This window comes from Rousettus aegyptiacus, unplaced genomic scaffold, assembly GCF_014176215.1.
Source record: "Rousettus aegyptiacus isolate mRouAeg1 unplaced genomic scaffold, mRouAeg1.p scaffold_m13_p_12, whole genome shotgun sequence".
Classification (NCBI taxonomy): domain Eukaryota; kingdom Metazoa; phylum Chordata; class Mammalia; order Chiroptera; family Pteropodidae; genus Rousettus; species Rousettus aegyptiacus.
Window position 1 is genome coordinate 44,135,548 of NW_023416287.1, and position 23,973 is coordinate 44,159,520.

Below are 23,973 nucleotides of genomic sequence, written 5' to 3' on the forward strand. Positions count from 1 at the left end.
GCATTCCCTGAATTGGACTCAAGTGGGGGAGCAGGCAAACCCCAGAGCATACGCTATCTCAGATCTGATGCTAGGACACAACTGGGTCATCCACCCCAAACCCTCTTGAACCTCCATCTATCTCCTAGAAAAGGAGGGTGGTTGTGAAAATGCAAGAATAAGTGCGTGAACTCTCTCGGCTGCTGCCATTCCCTCAGCAAACCTGCACTGCTCCTGTTCCTGGGCGTGGGGTTGACAAACGAGGAGAGGGTCCTGCCTCATGGTAAGTCCCGCAGCCAAAGGGCTATGGATGCAAAAGGGATACAGTAGGTGTTTCCTTAGTGGTGGTGAGAAGAGAAGGTGGAGCCCCTATGCATGAGTCTGCAGAAGTTACCAGTCATTCAATAAATACATGCTGATTTTTTTAATACGGATAAGCTGGTTTCTTTGGGGATAAATTCAAGAAATGTGAGCATTTTATTTATTTGTGATGTCCCCCCCTGGCAGGCAAGGGAGCAACTTCTAGGATAAACTAAAATCATCCCCTATTCATAAAAAGGAAAAAAAAGGTTATCCCCTAACAAACAGTCCTGGGGCCAAAGTTAAATTAAAAAAAAAAAGAAAATCCCCAATGATTCCTAATTGTTTTTGTATATAGAGGCTTGGGAAGGAGTTTCCACTGGGTACATGACAAAGGTGAGACTTCTGCATAGTGCTGGGGACAGAGGTGAAGAGTAGGGCCTATGCAGCCTGGCCTCTTAGCCCACAGATGCTAAAATGATGTCTACTGGCAGCTCCTCTGAACTTCTGGCTGTCACTTGCATTGTAACTGTGTCCAAAAGCAGCAGCCGGGAACGCACCAGGATGTCATGACCACCCCGGAACACACCTAGAAGGGAAGAGAAAAGTACAGGTGTGTAAGGCAGAAGCTATGCTGAGTGCCATTCACAGCAACTGATCAAGGCAGGTCTAGGGTAGTGAAATGCGAGTGGGTCTGGGACCAGGAGACCTGGCTGAAATCCCTGAGTGAGGCCTTGCACAAGTCACTTTACCTCTCTGAGCTGTAGAATTTTCAGCTATAAAGTGGAGGAGATAATACTAACCATATTTTAAGTTTGTGCCAAGATAAAATTAATGGACATATTAGTCTGTACTAGGTGTCGCAGAGGTTCTCATACATGTTGGTTGAATCTAAGAGCACAGATAAAGGGACAGCCCCATCATGACAAAACTACAGAGCAGGTGTCCGCAAGACCCAAGGGACTGGGTTGCTTCAGTGTGGCCAGAAACATGGGCTTAGGGGCTGTCACCTGTGAGCAGGGCACTGAAGCAGAGCAACCTCCCTGCCCTGTTAATGCTGGGGGGGACGCTTCCATTTCCTTTTATTCATTGTTTTAGGTTTGATAATTGTATTGCCCCTTTCCTTTTTAAACAAAGGGTCATTATCTCAGAGAAAAGCACTGATACAGAAAGATTTACATACAAAATGCTACATTTATAGTTTGCTTTAAAATAATCTGGGGGCAGGAGCTATAAATGCTGTAGTTGTTGAGGCTGGAAGATGAGCACTTGGGGGTTCATTATACTAATCAATTTTCGTTTATGTTTAAAGATTTCCATGATGAATGCTTAAATCCCATTCCTATTAGAAAATTAGACAATGAATATGAAAACAATTCACACAACAGAAAGTACAAATGGCACTTCACAGAAGAAGAATCTTAACATCATTCAATATATAAGAAATGTAAAATAAAACTACACTAAGATACCATTTTCCACCCAGATTGGCAAAAATCATAAGGTTTGATAACATGTCACGTTGTCCAGAGTGTGGGAAGACAGGCATACAATTCCTATGGAAGGCAACTGGGAGGCAAATATTTATCAAAATGAGAAATGCACTTTGACCTCAGCACACACAAACAAAATAAAGTATGTGTGTGTACATGCATATATGTGTGTGTGATTACTTATTATAGCACTGTTTGTAATAGCAAAAGACTGGAACAATCTAAATGTTCATCAATACAGGATGGTTCTATAAAATATGGTACATCCATACAATGGAATATGAGGCAGCTGTAAAAAAGAATATGGATTCAGTTTGGGATGATAAAAAAGTTCTGGAGATGGATAGTGGCGATAATTGCACAATAACATGAGTGTATTTAATGTCACTGAACTGTACACCTAAAGATGGTTAAAATGGGAAATTCTGTGACATATGTCTTACCACGATTAAAAAAAAATGAGGAGACTCTATGTATTGATAGGAAAGATCTCTAAGATGCACTACTGTCAGTGAAAAGCAAAACCATTTGTACGTAAACATATGAATTAAAAATGGATATATTAGCTTTTATATTCATAACATCACTGGAAGGACATACTGGCATTGTTTGTAATAGTAGCAATGGTTGCCTGTTGGAAAGGAACTAGATGACTGGCAGCAAGGGTTGGGAAATAGATATTTCACTGCAAGTCTTTTTTTTCTTTGTGAATCTTCGACATCATGAATTTAGAATCCTTCATTCCTAGTGGCAGCTCCCACCCAGGCTGCGGCGGCATCTAGGCTGCAGCTACCCAGGCCTTTCCCACCCAGAAATGCTGCTTACCAGCCAGGAGCAACATGTGGGTGTTCTTGTTATCCGGCACTTTGTCTGACCTCTCACAAGGGTGCATTCCCAGGAATTTCACAATATTTCCCACAGCCTCTGTAGGGAGAAATTACAATATCATTAAGTCATATATGTTATCTCCCCTTTGTGGCACCAAAACTCCCCCATTCCCTAATCCTGCCCTGAGGGGCTTTTAATGAAGTGGCATTTGAAGTATGTGCTGGAGACATAGCTCTGGGTCCTTGTGGGGGCAGGGGTGGGGAGGAAAGATGAAGAGTACTTCAACAGCAGCCAAGGATTTTACCTTCAAGTGTCTTGATGGTAGACAAAGTGAATGTCTCCTCCTTCTCAAACTCCTCCCCTACTTCATCCCAGGCTGCTTCAAAGTTCAGCTTCATGACCTTTTGGATATGATCAGCTATAGTGACTTCTAAATCTTCCAGCTGGAGAGATGGAGGTAGAAGTTAGGCACATATCTCCCAGGAGACAGAGTCCTAGCTCTGCGCACCTCTGGGCCTCTGCTCTTAACTCACTGCTCACTCCTGTTGCAACACATTAAGCAGGTACTTGCTAGGTACTGAGCACTGTGCTAGGCTCTGGGAACACGCAACAACTTGACCAGGTATCTGTCCTCAAGGTGCTCACAGACAAGCATTCACTTCAATGGAAAACGCCCTGACTCAATTACTTACCTTGGAGTTTCAGCTGCAAGATCACATCTCTCCTAAAAGCCTCACTAGTCAGTGGCTCAAGGATCCAGGGACTGCACAGGAATATTCACAGAAGTCTGACTCAGCATGTCCTCTCGCTTACCTCAGCTGTGTCCTCTAAGCCTGACATATATTTGACCCACACCTCAATCTTAGCTATGTCCTCATTAAATGACACACAATTTCCCCCTTCTCCAACCTTAGACCTGAGTGTACATAAAGATTCCCCATTCATTTACCCAGCAGATCTTCATTGGGGCCCTACTCTTGCAGATGTTTAAGCTATGCATAAGTAGGACTCAGCTTCTACAATAACAACAATGCCTCAGACCCAGCTCTCCCAAGGAGCTCACTTGGTCCCAGGGCAGTTCTTGCCCATTGGCTCAGAGAAAGCCCCTCCTCAACAATGGTTCTAGGATGACACAACAGTGATGTCAGTTTTATTTCACAGTGACTGGCCCTCTAGCCACAGCAGCTCTAATAATCTCTGTTTTCAAACTGAGCTTCATGGTCTATGCTCAGGTGGCACTGAACCACTGCCCCATGATCAAATCCCAGAATGACTCCATTCAAGCTCAGAAAGGTAGGATTGGAAGAGCTATTTTAGCGCATGAAAGGACTGTCTAGTAGATGCAAACTCATCTAATTTCTCTAGAAAGCAATTTGACAGTATGAATTGAAGTCTTAAAATCAAGCTTACCCTTTGACCCAATGATTCTACTTTTAGAAATCTATCCTAAGGAAATAACCTGAAATGCAAATAAAAATTTGTACTGAAAGGGATGTTTAATGCAGCATTTGTAAATAGTGAAAATGTGGAATCCCAAATGCCCAACATTAAAGGAATCAAGTGAGTTACGATACAACTATATAACAGAGTATTTTAAAGTCATTAAAAATTGTGTTTATGAAGTACTTGTAATGACACGGGAAAATATGCTATGGTTTTAAGTGAAAACAGTAAGATCTATAATGTACAGAATGACTTCAATTATATAACTCTTCCCCCCACCCCAAAATAACTCCCAAGATCTGTGGGTAATGTTATTCTGTTTATACTTGTTTTTTTGTGTGTGTTTCTCAAGTTTTCTTTTCATACACAAGCATGTCACTTTTTTCAAGTTAAACAAGTTTCAAGAGAGCTGCAAAGCTAAAAACACGAAGAAAATGCTTCAAGTCTGGTCATTAGCTCATGGAGAGAGTCGCTCTTAGCTGCAGGCACAAAACTGAGCCTCCTGACACTAACTTCTTACCACATATTCATCCTCATAGCCTTCATCATCAGTTTCCCCAGTGGTGGGGTCACAGTCCTTGACAGTGAATTTCATTATGCAGCTGAATGTGCAGGACACTGTGGGGAAGAAGGGCTCTCTGGTTAGTATGTCCTGAGCCACTACAGGGATGAGATCTTCCACAGGGCAGGTGGCCACTACTGGCCCTCTTGGCCTCTGTCATGTCATCAGTACCAGCAACACATCATTCAACCCCGCAAGTCTGGACAGAAGGCCCCACCTTGTAAAGGACAGGAGAGTCAGGTCATGGGTTCACAGAGTCTCCTCGTAGGAAAAGGAAGAAGAGGAAAGCAGAAATGACACAGGACAGCTACATCCACATATCACAAGCCCACTGTCTGAGGCCTGGAAAAAGAAGCTAGTGGTTTCCTTGGGAGGAATGGATTTGGGGTGTTTCAGGATTTGTCCCTGTCTTTGTGCCTATCTTTGTACTCTTTCATGGTATAATGAAAGGGTACTGGTTTCAGGACAAGATAGACCTGGGTTCTGCCTCTTATCAGCCATTTGAACTTAGACAAGTCATTTAACCCGAGTCTCAGTTTCATCTATGAATACGGAGGGTAGTACTTATCCCCTTGGTCTTCCATGAGGAGGAAATGAAATCATGTATGAAAAGTACCCAGCACTTAGCCATTCTTTTTCTCAGGACTGAAATCAAGGAGCTGAAGCTCCAATAGAAGACAAATGGTTGGTACACAAGCTGCTTACCCCCCCCCCCCACCCACCCCCATCCTGATCCTGAGGGCTTCCATAAGGCCAGGCTGGTATCTGGAGAGGGTCTCACCAGCTGTGGGGTCTTCCTTAGGCAGTGCCACCAGCGTGTAGCAGGTCCCAGGCTGGTTGTAGGGTAGGCTCTGGGCAGGCACATAACAGAGCACCTCATAGGCCTCAGTGGGGTCCATTTGCACCGTGACATGTTCCAAGGTCTGGTCGTTGAGAGTGTTTGTGCAGTCAAACTGGACCAGAGAGGAAAGGGGTTAGACACTGCTCTAGGTCCAAGCCCTGTTGCAGTGGAAGAGCCAGGAGGTTCCACCTCTCATGCTATGGGCCAAGCTGCCTCCCATCCCAGTCACCCTACCCAGGTTCCATGCTGACACTAAGGAGCCAGAAAGGTCCTGGGTCAAGGATACAAGAGACATACCAGCTGATGAAAGACCCCGTCAACGAGTTGGGCTCCCAACCAACTCGGTGTATGGGGAAGGTACCCTAGGACCCTATAGGACCCATGAGACCTGAGACTACTCCCTGGTCTCAGGAGTCCTTTACCAGGGCCTCAGCCCTCCCTGCTCACCTGAAACACCATGTGGTCAGTGAAGGTGTGTTTGGTACAGTGGATGACATACTCTGTCTCTGACTCAGTGAGGGCCACGGGCTCAGGCGAGGACTTGAAGAGGGGCCCCAGCCCATGGAACTCTGGCACCGCTGCCAGCTGCTCTGAAAACCACAGGCCACACATTTACTCAACTTCTCAATTCCCAGACCAACTTGTGATGGTTTCTAATAAATGCTCTGCCTAATTTTCAAAGTCTTTCACCTTCTGGGGGTAGACAAGTATACACAACTGATTACTCACTATTTCCTAAATATATTGATGCATTTTCTCATCTTCCTAACTTTGCTCAAGTTGTATCACCCACCATAAATACTCTCCTCCCCTCTGGCCCAGAAAAAAACCTCAGAAGCAACAAACTGACTTGGAGACCCCAATGTCCTAGGCATAATCCATTTGGAGACTCTCTCAACCTTAGAAACTCAGCAAGGATTCTTAAAAGAAGATGGGGAGTAGGAAAAGGTTAAGAGAATGAGATAAATGCTGTTATAGCTGCAGACACAGATAAAAGAAAAACTGCTCCTATACATTTGTCACTTAAGACAAATGGCCAATAAACAGGTATTTCATTGTACAGCTGAAACTAATATATTGTATGTCAACTGTAATTTAAAAATAAAACAAAAAGAGATGTTTCAGATTCAGAGTATTGCAGAAGGGCATCTGGTACGGCCTAGCCCTACACTCCACAGCCAGGTTCCAGCAGTGAGCTGGGTTCTCTGGCTCAAAGCCCATGGACCCCTACCCTGGCCTGTCCAGGTGAATGAGGCATCTGACAGCTGTCTGTACATGACATCCGCCTATGATGGCTAAAGCTGCTGCTCTCTTCCCCAGTCTATGGCAGGGGCAGGATTCCCCAAACAATGACAATGGATCGCTTGTGTCAGAATTACCTAGGAGTGGGGGCTTGTTAAAAACTCTGATTCCTGGACCCATTCTGAATCTGCTCTATCAGACTCTCTGAGTTTGGGACCCAGGAATCTGAATTTCTAAGAACTGTCCTCAGATGACTCTGATATCTACTAATATTTGAAGACCATTGTTCTAAGATTTTCAACTTGTCTTCCCAATTAAAATGAAGTCTGTAAGTACAGGAATTATACCCAGAAGCCAGGGATCCAATATTTTGCCCTGTACTTAGAAGGTACTCAATTCATGTTTCTGGGACAGAGACAGAAAGTAGCATTATTGTCATTATTTTGTTCCTCCCAACCCTCCACAAAAAGAGTCTACGTGATTGCTTCAGCCTTCTGCAGCCCAAAGGACTCAAGAAAAAGTACAATGTGCAGGCAAGAGGACCCAGCCCACTGCTAGAACCTGGCTGTGTGGGATAGGGCTAGGCCTTACCAGATGCCCAGAAAGAGCCAGCTTAGCTATTAGGAGGAATTCTTAGGCCACCATGATCATGAGAAACCAGAGTGCTTTTCTATGGGAATTCATTTCATTGGGCCTCAAGTTTACAGACCTGACATTTACTACCTAGGGGATTCTGCTAGTAGTTCTCAGTTAATGCCTCTGAGTTTCAGAGTCTTCATCAATAAAATCAGTACAATAATCTTGCTCACAGAGTTGTTGTGAAGATAAATGAGGCAATAAATGTCTAGATCTAGCAAAGTCCTGGAACTTAACATGTGGTCAATAAATGTTAAGCTTTGAAAGATTGTTTTAAAATGGAACTGATACCTTCAAAGGGGCTTAGAAGGAGTCTTCCTTGGAAGGTGTGGCAGAATGACTACCCCCCTCCCCCAAGATGTTAAGGCACTAATTCCCGGAACCTGTGAATATGTTATGTTGCATGGTAAAAGGGACTTTGGAGATATAATTAAGTTGGATCTTGGGGTGGGGGAGATTATCTTGGATTACCTGGGTGAGCCCAATAAGGGTCCTCATGAGAGGGAGGCAGGGGTCACTATGCAAAGAATGTAGGCGGCCTTCAGAAACTAGAAAAGGCAAGGAAATTATTTTCCCCTAGAACCTTCAGAGGGGGCTCAGCACTCCCAACATAGTGACATCCATTTTGGACTTCTGGTCTTAGAATTATAAAATAATAAATTTGTGTTATGTGAAGCCACTGAGAACTAATACAAAAAGAAGTTTCAGGTTAAGTTTAAGTTTAAGGTTAAATTTGGTGATCCCAGTTGGCTCAGGATCCTAGTTTTCTTGAATCTGAAAGATAATATGTTGACAGGAGACAAGATTCTGGAATGGAATAGGAAGGATTTAATTCAATTCAACAGTAACTGGGCCTGTTTAGAGGAAGGAAGGCACTGTGCTAAGTGCTATGACAGAGAAAATAAAAGACAAAAATATGTGAAGAATCACACAGAACTATTTAAGAAAAGACAGGAGAGCTAGAGTAGAAGTGATCTGGTGAAAGAGCTTAGATCAGGGAGGGCTTCACAAAGGAAGAAAAGTATGTGCTAGTCCTTGAAGGTAGGAACTCAATGGAGAAATGGTCTGGCGATTAGATACACAGCCTCGCCCCTTAAAAATGCAAGACCAGAGGAATGGATGGATACTTACACAAAGCGTTACAATGTGGACTGAACACATCTGGGACTCAAGAAAAAGTACCAATGTCTTTGGACCCCAACTGTGCTGAATCAGAAATCTTGAACTGGCCTGAGCTCCATGGTTTTGAGCCTTTAGAACCAAGGTTGAGAGGCAGCTCTGAGCCAGTTTATTCTGGATCAATTCCAGCCCCTCCACTTTCTTGCTCTGCAACCTTAGACAAATCACTTACTCTCTCTGAACTTCCTATGCCTCAGATTCCAAATGGACCTAATATCCTCCATATGAGGGTCAAATGTACTGCCTCTGGTTCTCTCAGGGCCCAGAACTCAGGACAGACCCAATAAAGAACAGTTCTTACTCTGAATTCCCCTGAGGTGAGCAACTACTCCAAAGCTGAGGAGACTGAGCTCTGCTCCTGACAGTCCCACTGAGCATTGCTACTTACCCTGGAAGATCTCCTGCCGGGTAGTTGCCACTTTCTCAGGCTGCTTGGTTGCTGGGATGGGAGTACTTTCTGCAGGAGTAAATACACATGGTGACCAATAACTCCAGTAATGGGGCAGCATGATGCTGTCACTTAGGGATTATAATTTCCTGAGAGTGTGAAGTACAGAACATGTAAGAAAGAAAGCAAATGTTGGTGCATGTGTCTCCAATTCCTGAGGCAGAGATAAAAAGGATTGATTATTCCCTCCTCCCAGTATAACCCATTCCATCCCAGTTGTTTAGTGGCTTTGCAGCCAATGCAGGGCCTCTGAAAGGAGTACAGGTGTTACTTACCTGTTCTTTGCTCTGCCATGGGTGTGGTGGCCAGGGGCACAGACTTGAGATCAAAAGGTTTTTCTGATGGTTCTAGAGTATACTGCTGTAGAGCCCTCTCCAAACCAGGGATGGACACAGTCAGACCTAGAGGCCAGGGGGAGAGAGGCTACTCTGCTTGGAATGCATGACAGAATGAGCACCAGGAATCCTCCACAGAAAACTGAGGCCCTGGGATCTAAGTTGTATGACCCTGAGAAAGTCACTTAACCTCTGAGCCTCCACTTCCTTATTCATACTCTCCTTCATAGGATTGGTGCACAGAGTAAAGATCCATACAGGAGTGATTGACAAAGGGTAAAGCACTAATAGAGGTTTTTATTAATGACTAGTGTTTCAATTCACTGGGCTGTTTCCACCCACACTGCTGTGAACTGCAAGACCTGAGGTCTCCTAAGGTCACGGAGATGCCATGAAGTTGCCATGAAGGTCTAGCCAAGAGCATCTCACTTCAAATTATACCTGCTCAGGGAGGGTGTGTCTGCTCTGGAGTGATGAAAAGGGTCACAGCTCTGATAGGGGTGTGGGTCAAAGACAGACAGGGAAAGACTCACCATTTAGAATATAGCCTGCATTGAGAGCCTTCTGCTTCTGCTCCAGGACATTAAGATAAAAGGTAGCTCGGTCCCTGACTTCATTGTCATCATCCATCACACACCTGCAGTTGGAACACAAGGTACTCTTGACTGGGGCCCCACAGGGGTGACAGGAGGAATCCTGAAGGGCTTCACCAGAGGGTGGTGAGAAAAAGCAGATCTCCTAGAGCTGAGAGCTCAGTCCCCAGATGTGATATCCAGCCATCAAACCCACAGAAGAGTCCATAAAACTCTAATTAACTAAGAGGTAACTATATTTATATTCCCTGGATCGTCTCACTAAAGCTCCCCCAGTAAGAGAAGCAATCTCCTGTATCCAACAGCACATCGAAAAAGAATTTAATCTGACCCAGCAATTCCATTCCTAGTTATATCCTCAAGAGAATTGAAAACATATGTCCACACAAAAATCTGTATAGGAATGTTCATAGTAGCATTATTTATAAGAGCCAAAAAGTAGAAACCACCCAAATGTCCATGAACTGATAGATGGATAAAATGTGGTATATAGCCGTACAATGAAATATTTGGCAATAAAAAGGAATGAAGTACTGGTTTGTGTTGCAACATGAATGAACCCTGAAAATATTGTGAGGAAGCCAGACACACAAAAGGCCATAAGACTGTATGATGGCATTTATATGAAATATCCAGAATAGGTAAATCTGTAGAGATAGAAAGCAGATTAGTAGTTGTCTAGGGCTGGTTTAGGGGAATAGAGAATTATTACTAATGGATACAGGGTTTCTTTTTGGGGTGATAAAAATCTTTAAAACTTAGACTGTGGTGATGGCTGTGCAACTCTGTAAATGTAAGTCACATCTGGGTGACTTACATTTTTTCGTGCTCTTCTATGCCTTCTATTTTTTTCTTATAGTCCATAGTTGTGTAACTCCCTCCCTACAGCCACCTTTTTTTAGTTAAAAAGAAACAAAGGAAAGCTGCCTGGGCTTGAGAGAACTGTCATTCATCATGGCCCTCAGGCCTATACTCACCTCTTCAGCAACACCAAGATACTGGGTAACATCTCCTCATTCTGGGCTCCAAACTTGGCCAGAGCACTCACAGCACCTGTGTTTATCAAGTACATATGATATACGAGACACACCAGAGCCAACACAATGAGTGGCTCTGGGTGGATCTTGGTACCAACTGGCTTCAACTTCTTCATCTATTTCGTGGAGAAGGCAGCCCCAAACTAGAGTTCCAAGAACCATTTTCAGCATTAACTCTGATGAGTCCCCAGGAGCTGGACACAATGTCAGGCTTCTCAGCTTCTGGAGCCAAATGGCCTTAATTCATAGTTAAATGTAAAATATCAGTGAAAAAATGAACTATTTATTACTTAATGATTATAGATTACTAAAATAGGAAAATCTGTCCAGTGGGCATGAGAAAAACAATAAATTAAAAATAAAATATAATGGTTGCACACTCATTTAAAAGTGAGTTTTACGGATATGAATTATATCTCTACAAAGCTATTAAAAAAAGAAATAAACACTAATATAAAGTGAAACTTAAAAAAATCAATAAAACAAATTAGAGAGATTAAGAACCATTCACCTAGATGACCTCTAAGCATCTAAGGTCCTTCTATAATATTATAAAAACTGAGCTTAAGAAGCAAGAACACCAAGTGCCCTGTCCCCAACGGGGCAGGTCCCTTTGCTAGGGCAGTCTATTCAAGAATAAGTTAAGAGTTCAAGTTCAGTCCTGGCTTAGACCTACCTGCCCGGACCTCCTCATGCTCCAGAACTACTCGGTTATAGATGAAGCGGATGTATTTGGAGGGGTTGTTAGTCTTGGGCCCCTCCTGACCCAGGAGATGCAGGATGCGGGTGGCCAGCACAGTGAATTCGCAGTCTTCAATGAATTCACACAGGTGTGACAGCCCTGTCTCTTTGCTCTCTGAGTTCTCCTCAATGATGCTGATGATGCAGTCCACGATGGCCCGCTTGTACTCAAAGCCACCCTACAGCAGAGGGGATTCAATCTGAACAAGGAAGCTGCTCTCTCCAGAAATGAGCTGTGAGACTCGGACCCTAACCAGGTCCAGGGACAGTGGTCCAAACACAGAACCTGGAGACAAGACTTGGCTCTCTGTGCTCGATCTTTTTTGTGTAAAACAAAAGGCTTAAACTGAATGCTCTCTGGGGCTTTTGACGTTCTAACAGTATTTGGGTTAAAAGAAACATTTTGAGTATTATTTTCTTCCCAGCTTTGAGATAAAAGGCAAAATGGTGCTACACATGCTATGGAAAACAGTTCAGTGGTTCCTCAAAAAATTTTTTTAAGAATGGAATTACCACGTGATCCCAATTTCACTTCAGGGTACACACCCCCAAAAATTGAAAGCTGAGTCTTGACGAGATATATGTATACCCATGGTCATAGCATCATTATTCACAATAGCCAAGAGGTGGAAGCAACTCAGCTGTCCATTGACAGATGGATAAACAAAATGTGGTCTATATATACAGTGGAATATTATTCAGCCTTAAAAAGAAAATTTCAGTACATGCTACAATGTGGGTGAACCTTGAGGACATCACGTGTAGTGAAATAAGATAGTCACGAAAGGACAAATATTGCATGATTCCACTTATATAAGGTCCCTTGAGTCGTATAATTCATAGCCAGGGGCTGTAGGAGGGGTAGTGAGGAGTCAGTGTTTAATGGGTATACAGTTTCAGTTTTGCATCACGAAGTTCTGGAGATCTGTCGCACAACAATATGAACATATTTAACAATACTGATTAATCTCTACACTTAAAAATGGTAAATTTTTATGTCATAGGTATTTTATCATGATTAAAAAAGAAAGGCAAAATTGGGCTGCAGAGAATCAGAAGATCCTGGATTAAAACTATGCTCCACTACTTACAGACTCTAATGACAGAGGTGATAAATGAGATGCCTATAGGTGCCAGTCATGTAACCTGGCAACACCAAGCCAATCGGATAGGACTGGTGGGGCAATAGACAGCGCCTGTCTCATCTAAAGAGGGAAATCACCACTTAGCCTAGTGTTGCCAGATCTTACAAGTTTTTCAAGAGAAAACTAGAAATCTGTGGTAATAGATGATTTTTAAATAATGGCTACTTTATTTGAATATGTGAAATGTTTAAAACTTTGTATAAGTACAATTTATCTGTGGGTCAAATCTGGCCCCTGTTTTCAGATTAATTTGTTTTATGTCTGTGAGCTACTTTCCTTGTCTGAGCCTCATAGTCCTTCATAATAAGGACCAGTAGTGTGCTTACCTCACAGGTTTTTTGAAGAACAAAGATGCTATGTGTACGATACTATGTATTTTAATAAAGCAATTATATAAGAAGGTGCACCATAAACTTGCAAACACTATTCATTATCAGTTCCACAGTCAGTCAGTCAGCCTGGTGGGCACTTAAATTCATTTTTAAGTTCAGAATAAGTGCCTCAAGGCGTTACTGGCAGTTGCTCTAACTAGAGAATGACAAGCCTCTCTGCAGAAAGCTAGAAACAGAACCATTTCCAGAAGACAAGGTCTCAGTGTCTAAGTCCAGTATTCTAATGAGTGAAGGACTTACATGCAATTGTTCTGTGGAACCATGAGTTTTCCTGGGAGGAAAGGAGATCTGGGAGAAAATCATGGGCTTTGGAGTCAGACAGATCTGCTTTCAGGTCTTGGCGCAGACACTTACTGGTCAGATGACCAAAGGCAGCTCAACGCACCTCTGAGTCTCAAATCCTTGATTTTTAAAGGGAGAAAATAATGTCTATGGACAAAGCCTGTCATAAGGATCACAAGATTGTGTATCCTGTGTAGTGTCTCCAAAGTGCTTGGCTCATTAGCTGAAGGCTCCCTAAGCATTAGTGCTCTCCTCCCAATATTCTTGGGAAACCCAAAGCCACCCAAGGCAACAGCTCCTCTACTGCCTCAGTCCAAGGGTCACTCTGGGGCTGGGGCAAAGGACACCAAATATCTGGGGACCAAATCTACTCCACAAACCGTTTGCTTCTGCTCTTCTGAATTAACCAGTTTTGTTAAGATATCCAAGAAAGGTGGCATAGTGAATCATTAATTCATGTCAGGAACAAAAATATAGCAAATGTCACATTAGCATCAGTTTCACAAGAAACCACCCAGGGAGCTCCTTGAATAGCCCAGAATATTTCTACACTAGCTACCAGGACAGTACATGGCTTCCCACCTTCTGCACAAACATTGCCTCAGAGCATCACTGTGTCTTTAAAGTCAGGGTAATAAGTCATTATAGTTATTACTATAAATACCAGTAATTGATGTATGTTCATCTCTTGGTCCATGAGGAATTTAAAGGGCTGCAGACACCAGGAAATCTACACTGTTAACAGGCTGATCGGGGTACAACCAAGAAGAATGGGCACTTGACTCCAAGTTGAACATGCAGCCAGCGCCAAGTCACTCCCTGCACCAGGAGCCCTGGCATGTTCCACATGCCCCCTACTCTTACCTCTTCCCGCAGCATGGTAAACAGGAAGTTCATGAGGACAGCGTGTTTGCGAGGATACTTCTGACACAGGGCACTGATGGCCTGGACAACCACCACCTGAGTTAAATAGACATGTGTGAGCAGCAGCCTGCTGCTACCAGGGTTGAGTCATTTAATTCTCCAATTGCCAATGGAGTCCTTTCTTAGGCAAGGCCAGGCCCTGGATGTGGCAGGGCAGGGAGACAAGGGGCACTCTATCCCTACTCTCAGGGAGCATGCGGTCCCCGAGCCCATACAGGGGAGGGTGTTGAGCAGAGCCATCTCAATAGTCCCAGTTTCAGACTCTAGGTCCCTTAAACTCTGCTTTGCTACTCAAACCTCAAAGTAAGTCTGTAAGCCTTCCTTCTCTATCTCACTTGTCCTACTTCTCTGTGTCTCCTATCACCTTGCCAACCCCTCTGTGATCCCCTCCATTATCTTTCCTGGCTCCTCTTCTTTGGGTATTCTGTCCCTGGCCCTCTTCTCTTCTCACAGTCTCTTCAGTAATCTTACCTTCTCCCATGGTTTTAACCACCTCTTCTATATCACTGACAGCAGATCTTGTCTGAGCTCAGTCTCAGTGTTTCCAAATGTCTACCAGACAACTATAACCGGTGTCCACAAACAACATGTCTTCAGTCATCACAATTACCTCCCCACTTCCCTCATCCAAGACCTGACCCTCTCCTTCCTTAGGCAAACTGATCAACAGTACCACCATCAACCCGAACTGGAAAACAGTATCATCTTTGACAAAATTTATTCCCTCAGCCCTCACACCATGCCCTACCAACCGGCTGTGAAAAGGAACAATGTAAACAAACAACAAAGGGAGGACTGTGTCCATCTCTCAAGTCTGAACTCTGTGAACGGTGATGTGGTAGCCTTCTCTACTGAGTCCTCAAGCCTGAACAGCCCCCCAGGTCAATCCTAGACTAGTACCTAGGGAACATGGAAAGGGGGCTCAGAGAGTCTTCCTGATTCTGGAGACTGTTGGTGTCCCCAAGGTGCCCCAGGTACCTTGAATTCATCTGAGATCTCTGACATAAAGGAGGAGATCTGCTTCATGAGGCGGTCAATGCTGCTCTCGCTGCCAGTTTTGAGGAGGGTGGTGATGGCCAGCGTGGCGATGCTACGATTTGAATCTGTGACCAGGTTCTCCAGGTCCAGATTACAGGCCGTCACTGCTGATGGATGCTTCATGGCAACCTGTTTGGAGAAGGAGGAAAAAAATGGACAGGAACAAGACAAAAAATATAGGACTTCTGTCAATCTAGTGGATGGGTCTATCCTGGTCAGAGGTCCCTTGGGTGAACTCATCTCACCATCTGATAGAAAGTAAATGTGATCAGGGTTATACCTATCCAGGTCAGGGGCTAGAAAACACCTCCAGCTGGATCACACCACCTCTACCTATCCTTTCAGACATCCAGATCCCCATTCTGTCCACCCTGGACCCTTACCTTATTGAGGGTGCGGACAGCAGCATAGCGGAGAGCGGCCTTGGGCGAACTGCAGAAAAGCTGGAGCACTGTGGGGAGATAGATGCCATGTGCCAGGCTGCCCTCACTGCTCAGCAGCTGGGAAAACTCAGGTAGATCTCCAGGGGAGGGGCGGGAACAGGGGAGGATGTGCAAGGGCTCTAAGCTGTTCAGTTCCAAATCCTCTGCTCAGCTCATTTCCCTGCTGGCACCCCCACCTTAAACAAGGAAATAAGCTCTTCTCTCCCTGGGTCCCTGAGCCATGTGTACAGGCCTTAATATGTGTGTAACGGACCAGTGGGTCTTGTGAATGATGACAGCTACTGTTTACTGAGCACCTGCTGTATGCTAGGCACTGTGCTAAGGAGCTGCTGTGCCTTGTCTCTGATTCCTCACAACCTTATGAAGCAGCTACTGTTATTATTTATCACAATTATCGTTTAACAGGTAAGACTGAGGCCCAAAGGGGTAAAGAAACTGAAGTAATTGTGTTAGCAGTCAATAATCGGCAGAACCAGACTGAAATCCAGGACCGCCTGCACCTGAAGCATGACTCCTGGACCTTTGTGAAATAGAACTCTACTCCTCTCTCCTGAGGCACATCCAGAAACTAACAGAATTTATGCAGTCCTGGCTTAAACAACAGCCTTAGCTCTTATAACTGTGTGGGTACAAATCAGGCAGCATCTCTCTCCCTCCCTGTGCCTTGGTTGTCAGGAAGCTCATGGCTCAGTTCTGCACTGGCTGTGATAGTGAATATGACTCCTGTTTTCTGAAGCATCTACGTTCCTTTCTTTGTACCGTGGCTTCTCTTATACTTTTTGGGGAATACAGTAAGAATGAACACCCAAATCAGTGAATGAATTCATTTTGTTCTTATATTTTTATCTCTAAGAAGGGAGACTTCTTTCTCTAAACATGAATCCTATTTCTCTACTTGACCGGGTTACACCATTATTACAGAGATTAGAAAATCACGAGGTCCATACGACTGAAAAATCTGCAACTCAAACTCTTCTGCTATAACATATTGGCTTTCATTGGGTTTGTCCTAGAACACTCTCCTCTTCTTTCTCACTCTCTCACTCTGAATTTGGGTTTAGCACCACTAAGAATCTCTCCTTTTCTAACCCCTCAACATACCCACTTCCAGTACCAAATACTTACCGCATCATCGCATGCTTGCTACTCTGAAAGTTAAGGTTTCAACACCTAGCACAGGGAACTGTACAAACAAGGCACTGAATACTCAATAACTAGACGTGAAACAACTTGAGGTGGGTAGATTCTCCTTAATAACAGCAAATAACACTTACACGGTCCACCTTGATGCTAGGCACTATTCTAAGCCATATGTATAGATTACATAGGTTTACTACCTACCGTAACCCTACATAACAGGCATAATTACAATCCACATTCCAGAGAAGGTGAAGCAAGGAGAAAATGGATGTCTTTCCCAAGCGCACTCCGCTGCTAAGTGGCAGAGGCAGTCCAACCCAGGCTATCATGCTCCAGTGTCCAAGCTCTAAATTGCTTTCTCCTTTACCTGAGACAGCTCAGCCCCCAGGGAGCATGTATTGGTTTCATAAATCTTGGGTTCTTCCACCAGCCTCTTGTAACATGGCTAGTCAGCCCAACATGCTGTAGAGCAGATCTGAATCGATTTGAATCTCACCTCTGCCACTTACCAGAGCCCCAGCCTCTTCAGTGGTGAGATATAACTAAAAGTACTCCATCCCCAAAATGCAACACACATGACAGGCCATAGTACAGTAGTACAGTGCCTGGCACAGAGCAACGCTTACTAGGTACTGATTCCTTTTCTTAACATTAGACTGTGGCCTATACAAGGGCATTTTCTTTCTTCCCCTGACCCCTAGCCCAGGACCTAGCTCTCAGCAAGCACAATGTTTGAGGCTGCGTGAAGGAATGTTCGATAACCTGACACAGCTGGGGCCAGCTCTTTTGCACTGCAGCCTGGCAGATTGACGATGGCTGAGGCGGCCTCGTATACCACCATCTCATGCTTGTTGCGCAAGCAGCTCTCGATGAAGTCAAACAGTGGGCTGTCACGGCTACAAAAGAACACAGGTGGCAAGAAGTTGGAAATGGCTTCGCATGGTAAGTTGAATGAGGCAACATCTAGAGCCAGGAGAGACAAGAGCTGTTACCTGCCGTCCTCCTCCTCTAGCTGCTTGCTGGCCACCCGGATCATCATGCAGTAGGCAAAGGGAGACTTGAGGCCATACCGGGTGAACTTGCTGATCATCTTATTAACAGCCAAGCGGTCATTCTTACGCACATGGTATAGGAGCCCCAGTGCATGGTACTAGAGGACAGGAGATAGCAGCAGAGAAGGCATGAGAAGCCCAGCTCTACTAGTTGTGTGTATGGCCCTGGGCAGGCCACTGTGTCTGGCTGAGAGGGCTTTAGCTTTCTCATTTCTAAAATGGGCATCACAGTAGCTGCTGCAGAGTGGCTGTGACAAATCCCCCAGATGGTCTTTACAGATAGCTCCTGACAGAGTACTCAACAAACCACATGAATATATCTGTAGTTCTTGTTCCATTCCCTGACAGACATCATGAAGGGGGACAATAGACATCGCAGAGATGAAAGAATGGGAGGAGACCCAGCATGTTTCAGCAAAAAGGAGGCAGGACATGGGCCCTGAGCATGGACATGTGTTGCAAGGTGTCATGCAAGACACCTCAGACATGAGACCTTACAATGGTAAACCCTACGACACTCCTGAAGATATGTATTCTTAGTTCATTGACTCTCCCAAGGACTCATGGCTGGTACTGTCAAAGCAAGGTCTGGAAGGCTCGAAATCCAGGACTCCCTTCTGGAGATGTAAGGTACACAGTTATTTCCCGTTCCTTCTGCTCTTTTCTGTTTCCTTATGAGAGTAGCATTTAAGCGCTGAGGCTGTGAGTGCCTTTTATGTGAGAAGCTTCTCTGACCCTGGGGAAGTGTTTTGAGCGGCCACAGATGGCCCTGGAGATGAGAATCAGGGCAAAAGGCGAGGAGAAAGAGAAGAGATGAACACAAAGGGACCACCTATAGGTACACGCCAGATGGGTCAGATGTTATAGATGCTGTCTCATTTTATCCTCACAGCTTTGTGAGGCAGAAACTTTCACTCCCATTTTATAGACAAACAAATTGAAACTCAAGAGAATTAAATTCTTGGCCTAGATCACTAAAGAAGAGTTACAAAGATAAAAGTCCCACCCAAGATATTTCCATGCATCACTAACAGAACTGCTTGCCGAATGCCCTCTGCCTGCCTGGGCCAGGTTTGCTACACTGCATACCCCCAAACACTACATAGCCGTTTATCAAAATACTTGAATATTTTGGCACCAAATGGTAAGCAATCTTAATCCGCGCCCCCCCCCCAACACCCCCACCATGGCCCTAAGGGGTAGCCTAGATTCTTTCCCAAATCTTGCCACAATCCAGTGACAATCCAATTAAAGCCTGCTCCGGCTAGGGGCCACCGAGATCTCTGTGGTGAGAGTCCATTCTGACTGCCCAATGCCATACTATCTGCCCAAATATTTTAAATACCACTGCTCCACTCACACCTCACCTGGACCATGATGTTGTCACTGGATGCTGCCTCCTGGGCCTCATTCACCCAGCGCTTGACCACGTCAAAGCTGCACTTCAGCAGGTGCTGTGGGCAACAGGGCACATTAAAGGGCAGGCAGGCAGGAGACTCTGCCAATACAACTCTTGGGCCCAGTTCACAGTTCAGCCCTCATTCTTCCCTTAAAGTCCAGGCCCTCTTCATTGTCCTGGTCCTGAGACAACGCACAAGCACAGGATGGCTCCCACCATCATTCTCCCTGCCCTGGAAGATTTCCAGCTAGGCCCAAACTCCAACAATGTGTCACTGCAAGAAATGGGTCAAAGCCATCTAACTGGCCCCTCCTCAATGAACCCAGAGTTCCCCAGCGCTCTTCACCAAGGTGGTTGGGACTCTCAGATATGGGGATACAAAAACACTTATTTCCTACTATAAAGTGACTCTGCTATTCGGTTTCCTGATCCTAAACCGTGCACCCCACCCTACCTCCCACCCCTGGCCCTACAGGGCCGTGGCCACAGTTACACACCAGGGAAGACACCAGTGCAGAGCTGGAGACACTGGGCACCTTGTCCACAATAGCCTGTTTCATGTAGCGCTCAATAGCCTGCAGCATGGTGCTCTGTGGGGACAACAAGGAGTGGGGCAGGAGGGGACCCAATCAACCTTCAGTAGCCATCAGGAATGCAGGCAATGGAGTATGGAAGAACGATGTGAGGAGAAAGGAAGCAAACACGTTTCCTGTGCACCCTACCCCTCATCCTCCATCACCTGGTTCAGTGCTTTGTCTAGGAGATGGGGGACAATGATAAGCATGCAAAGGATGAGACTGAACTTTAACTGAAAAGCAGAAAAAGGGGAGGATGGCTGGCTGAGAATAGCAGACTCACATCAGTGATCTGGCAGAGCGTTCGCACGGCTGGGCCCCGGTAGTTATCTTCTTTGCCAGTCATGTCCTTTGTCAGGCTGTAGTGGGAGAAGGTGTTGTCCATGCCCAGGAGTCTGGCCTGCCTTCTCCAAGCACAAGTCCGTGCCCACTTTTCTCTAGCTCCCACCATCACACTTGCCTGGATTACTACACGAGTCTCCTAACTAGTGTTCTCTACTTTTGCCTCTTCCAAGTCAAACTCCACAAAACAGCCAGAGGGATTTTTATAAAACTCAAAACTGACCAGGTCATTCCTCTGCTTCCTACTGCCATTACCATGAAGCATCATAAACTCTTTAACAAAGAAGTCCCCACATACACTATGTGATCTCTCCTCTCCAGGCATTTGTGTATGCTGTTTCCTCAGCCCAGAGAACTCTTCATCCCCTCACCCTCATCTCTGTCCTGCTATTTCTCACTCCTCCTCCAAGACTCTACTCAGACATTTCTTCTAGGAGGCCATTCCTTATCCAAATTCAAGTTTGGTGCCCTTCTTTACTGTTTTCATAGCCCATCATACATTCCATGGTAAACTATATTATATACTATCTTAATGGCCTGACTGCCTGGTTATTTCTCTGTGAATTCTGAGAAGCCAAGTCTGTCTTGTTCGCTGCTCTATTCCCAGAGCTACACACAGGGACTGGTAGAGAGTCAATAAATATTTATCTAAATGAACATACAAATGAATATATAACACCTCCACAAAAAAAATCTGTGACAAGAAATAAGAGAACTGAGCCCCAGTTCTTAAAAACAGGATTGAACTTTAGTAACTTCTGTCCCCTAAGTTACTCAATGTAATGTAGAAAGCAGTAGGTAGTAAGGAAGCCTTTACATACCTCTTGCATTCTCTGTGTCTATTTTTCTTGTGCTTTCTCTTGGTACTCACTAAGCTCTTTGTGAGAGTTCCGGGCTGGCTCAGTTATCTAAATCAAGGAAAGGGTCTGTGCCTAAGCTAAGGCCAGAGAATTACAAGGGAAACGGCATGCTCTGGACGCTGTCATGGGGTGGGCAGTGGTAACTGAAAGGTGAAGGAGGCAGAAGATGAAGGGTACCTGGCAATATGTCTATCAAAAATCTCATTGTCCAGTACATATGAGAAAAAAATGGCCTTGTATCAGTGGAACCCATCAGAGGAACCATCCACACACTCAAGACTCACCTGCTGGTGACGATGATGACATCTTCTGCGATGCAAGACATTTCCTTGATGGTCAAGTAGCACATCCGACGGAGGGTGGGCTAGTAAAGAAATGGGAAAAGCTCTATGACCTCTAGCCTAGGTTAGCAAAAGAAAATTCCAAGAAAACTCCAGAAGACACAAAGGCAGTCCACACTGACTGGTGGGGTCACTTTCCCTTGACCCCCCCCCCCCCCCCCCCGTCACAGCTGTTTCCTCTCAAGGAAAGCTGGGGTTGGGGCACTTACGTCATTGGACTGAAAGAGCTTGGTCATGGCAAAAAAGGCCTCAGTTGCTTCAGTGGTCCCCAGGTGCTCCCCCTATTTTCATCAAAAAAGAAATCTCAGAGGGGCCAGAAGGCTCTTCCTGCTGAATCAGCCCAGGCCAGATCCTCAGACCCTACAGAGGCTCCATCAAAGGCAACACATTGGAATTGGACCTGAGGGGACCCAGAGCTGGGCACCTGGCTACAACCACACAGTGGTAGCTTAGGTGCACCACCCCCAATAACCCCCAACATCATTTTCTCCACCCTGAAGCCTCACCCTGTTACCTGGTTTATGAGGTAAAGGATCTTGGTGAGGATGTGGGCACACTTCCGAGGGTTGATGGGAGTTTCATTAAACACACGGGCCTAAGAATAAGGGATGAATTATATTACCTTCCAGGCCAGTTTAGTTTCACTCCATTGACTACCCTCAAGCAAGTTCAAAGGCTGAGAAGTCCCAGGGTAAATACACTTGCTCAGACAAGCTTATTTCTATAAGAGTTTTTTTTTTCTTTAATACATCTATTAATACCTCCCGATACCTTCCTTAATTTAGTTAGAAATGTACTGACTTATTTTTTAATTTTATTTTTTTTAGGCGAGGCAACCCTTGGTTGACCTCACATACTGCAATGACCTTGTCAGCTTACAATCCCTTATTTTTTACGCCAACAGCACCTGGTGTTCCTAGATAGTCTCCCATCCAAGTATTAACCAGGCCTGACCTTTCTTAGCTTCGGAGAGCAGACGAGATCGGACTTGTTCAGGGTGGCATGGCTGCAGACTGTACTGACTTACTAACAGAAAATTGGTAAATGTTAACTAGAAAGAGAAATCGGTAACAACAACGAAAATGTAAACATAATGAACTCTCTCCAGGAACAAAGTTCCTGTCTTTCCAGGAACAGGTTTTCTCTACTATTGTTCTCTAAACCAGTACTTTGAATGTGTTAGTATCTCAATCGCATTGATAGTGAGCATGATGATGAAAGATACAGGGGAGCAAATGACACTTGCCTCCTGGAGTACTGCACTCTTTTCAAGGTGCTGGAAGGGGTTGGAACCTCCACCTACAGTCAAAGAACAGAGAAAACTGAGTACAAGTCGTGACCCTGAATTTCAAAATTCTCCTACAGAGAAGCAACACATGTCCGTCCCTCTTGTCTATGTAGTCAAGCTCAAACTCCTCCGAAGGGCAATCAAAAGCTCTACCTGAGTATAGATCCTACCACTCTCCTGTAAGGGGGTGCCCTCTACCCCAAACCACTTATAGTCACCCAGCAGCCCTAGTACAGTCCCTCTAGGCCTCTCATAGTGTTATGTCTTGCATTCATGTACACAAATGGTACTCAACTGAATCCCTATTATATGTGGGGACCACTATCTCCCAGTGACTAGGATTTATTCATAGCTGATGTCACATTTGTAATTAATTATGTGTTATTATTTGGTTGATGTGTCTCCTCCACGATGCCTGTGACTATTCTAATATTCCCAGCTCAGGCACTTAGTGTCTCATTTTCCTACTGCAGTATCAAGACACAGTAAAGTTCCTGGCATGCAGTAAGCGCTCAATATATGTTTGCTGAATAAACGAATGTAAGAGTTAAGGTTCTTGGCCACAGAACAGTGGCAACACAGATAATGCCCCAGTTTGGTCAGCATCAACGCAGCCCCGGCGAATTTCAAGAGTTCAGACACTGAAAGTAACAAAGGAGCATTTGCTACTCCCCTGACAGATGGGGAAACCGAGGCCCAGGGAGGAGCACAGCCCACCCAAGGTCATCCAAGCTTAAGAATGGAAGAGGGGGAGTGGAGCATGTTCAGACTCTTGAGGCTTGCCACTGACCAGCTGTGGATCTTCGCACAAACCTCTGTACCTCACTGGGCCTCGGCCTCGAGTCAGGACAGAACCCCGAAAGAGGGCTCCCAGGGAGAATGCTGAGAGCCTGCGCGATGGTCCAGCCTCCCCCAGGCCTAGGCCCAAGCCTCGGCCCCCTCACCCGATTCTTCGTCTTTCTTATCGAATTTCTTCAGCATGGTGGTGCCGGCGGGGACGCAAAGCAGCAGCCCTGTGCGGGACTGACGCGGCTAGCAGAAACAGTCTGGCGGCGGTTCCGCGCGAGCCACTTCCGGCTGGCCACGTCGCCCTGC

The 23,973-nt window shown here is 45.1% G+C and overlaps 1 protein-coding gene across 1 annotated transcript; it reads right to left on the reverse strand.

Annotated features, from left to right (window-relative positions):
* Positions 1-384: 384 nt before the first annotated feature.
* COPG1 (COPI coat complex subunit gamma 1) lies at positions 385-23,973 on the reverse strand. Its single transcript, XM_016118418.2, has 24 exons — positions 23,823-23,973; positions 22,837-22,889; positions 22,105-22,185; positions 21,800-21,871; positions 21,534-21,613; positions 20,331-20,406; positions 19,970-20,062; positions 19,441-19,527; positions 18,014-18,171; positions 17,784-17,917; positions 15,822-15,889; positions 15,379-15,567; positions 14,341-14,436; positions 11,593-11,836; positions 10,857-10,932; positions 9,820-9,923; positions 9,227-9,352; positions 8,892-8,960; positions 5,894-6,036; positions 5,387-5,558; positions 4,564-4,661; positions 2,905-3,043; positions 2,598-2,696; positions 385-868 (listed from the first exon to the last, which is right to left on the reverse strand). Exons 1-24 carry the CDS (start codon positions 23,857-23,859, stop codon positions 738-740), a joined length of 2,625 nt encoding a protein of 874 aa, XP_015973904.1. The 5' UTR covers positions 23,860-23,973; the 3' UTR covers positions 385-737.

Bases quoted from the DNA above. Each gene is read 5' to 3' on its own strand.
- COPG1 (XM_016118418.2), bottom strand. From the start codon at position 23,859: ATGCTGAAGAAATTCGATAAGAAAGACGAAGAATCGG. The intron at 5,559-5,893 runs GTGAGCAGGGAG...TCTCTGGTCCAG, and splicing joins CTGACCACATGGTGTTTCAG to TTTGACTGCACAAACACTCT. The intron at 869-2,597 runs GTAAGCAGCATT...CTTCCCTTCTAG, and splicing joins CCACATGTTGCTCCTGGCTG to GTGTGTTCCGGGGTGGTCAT.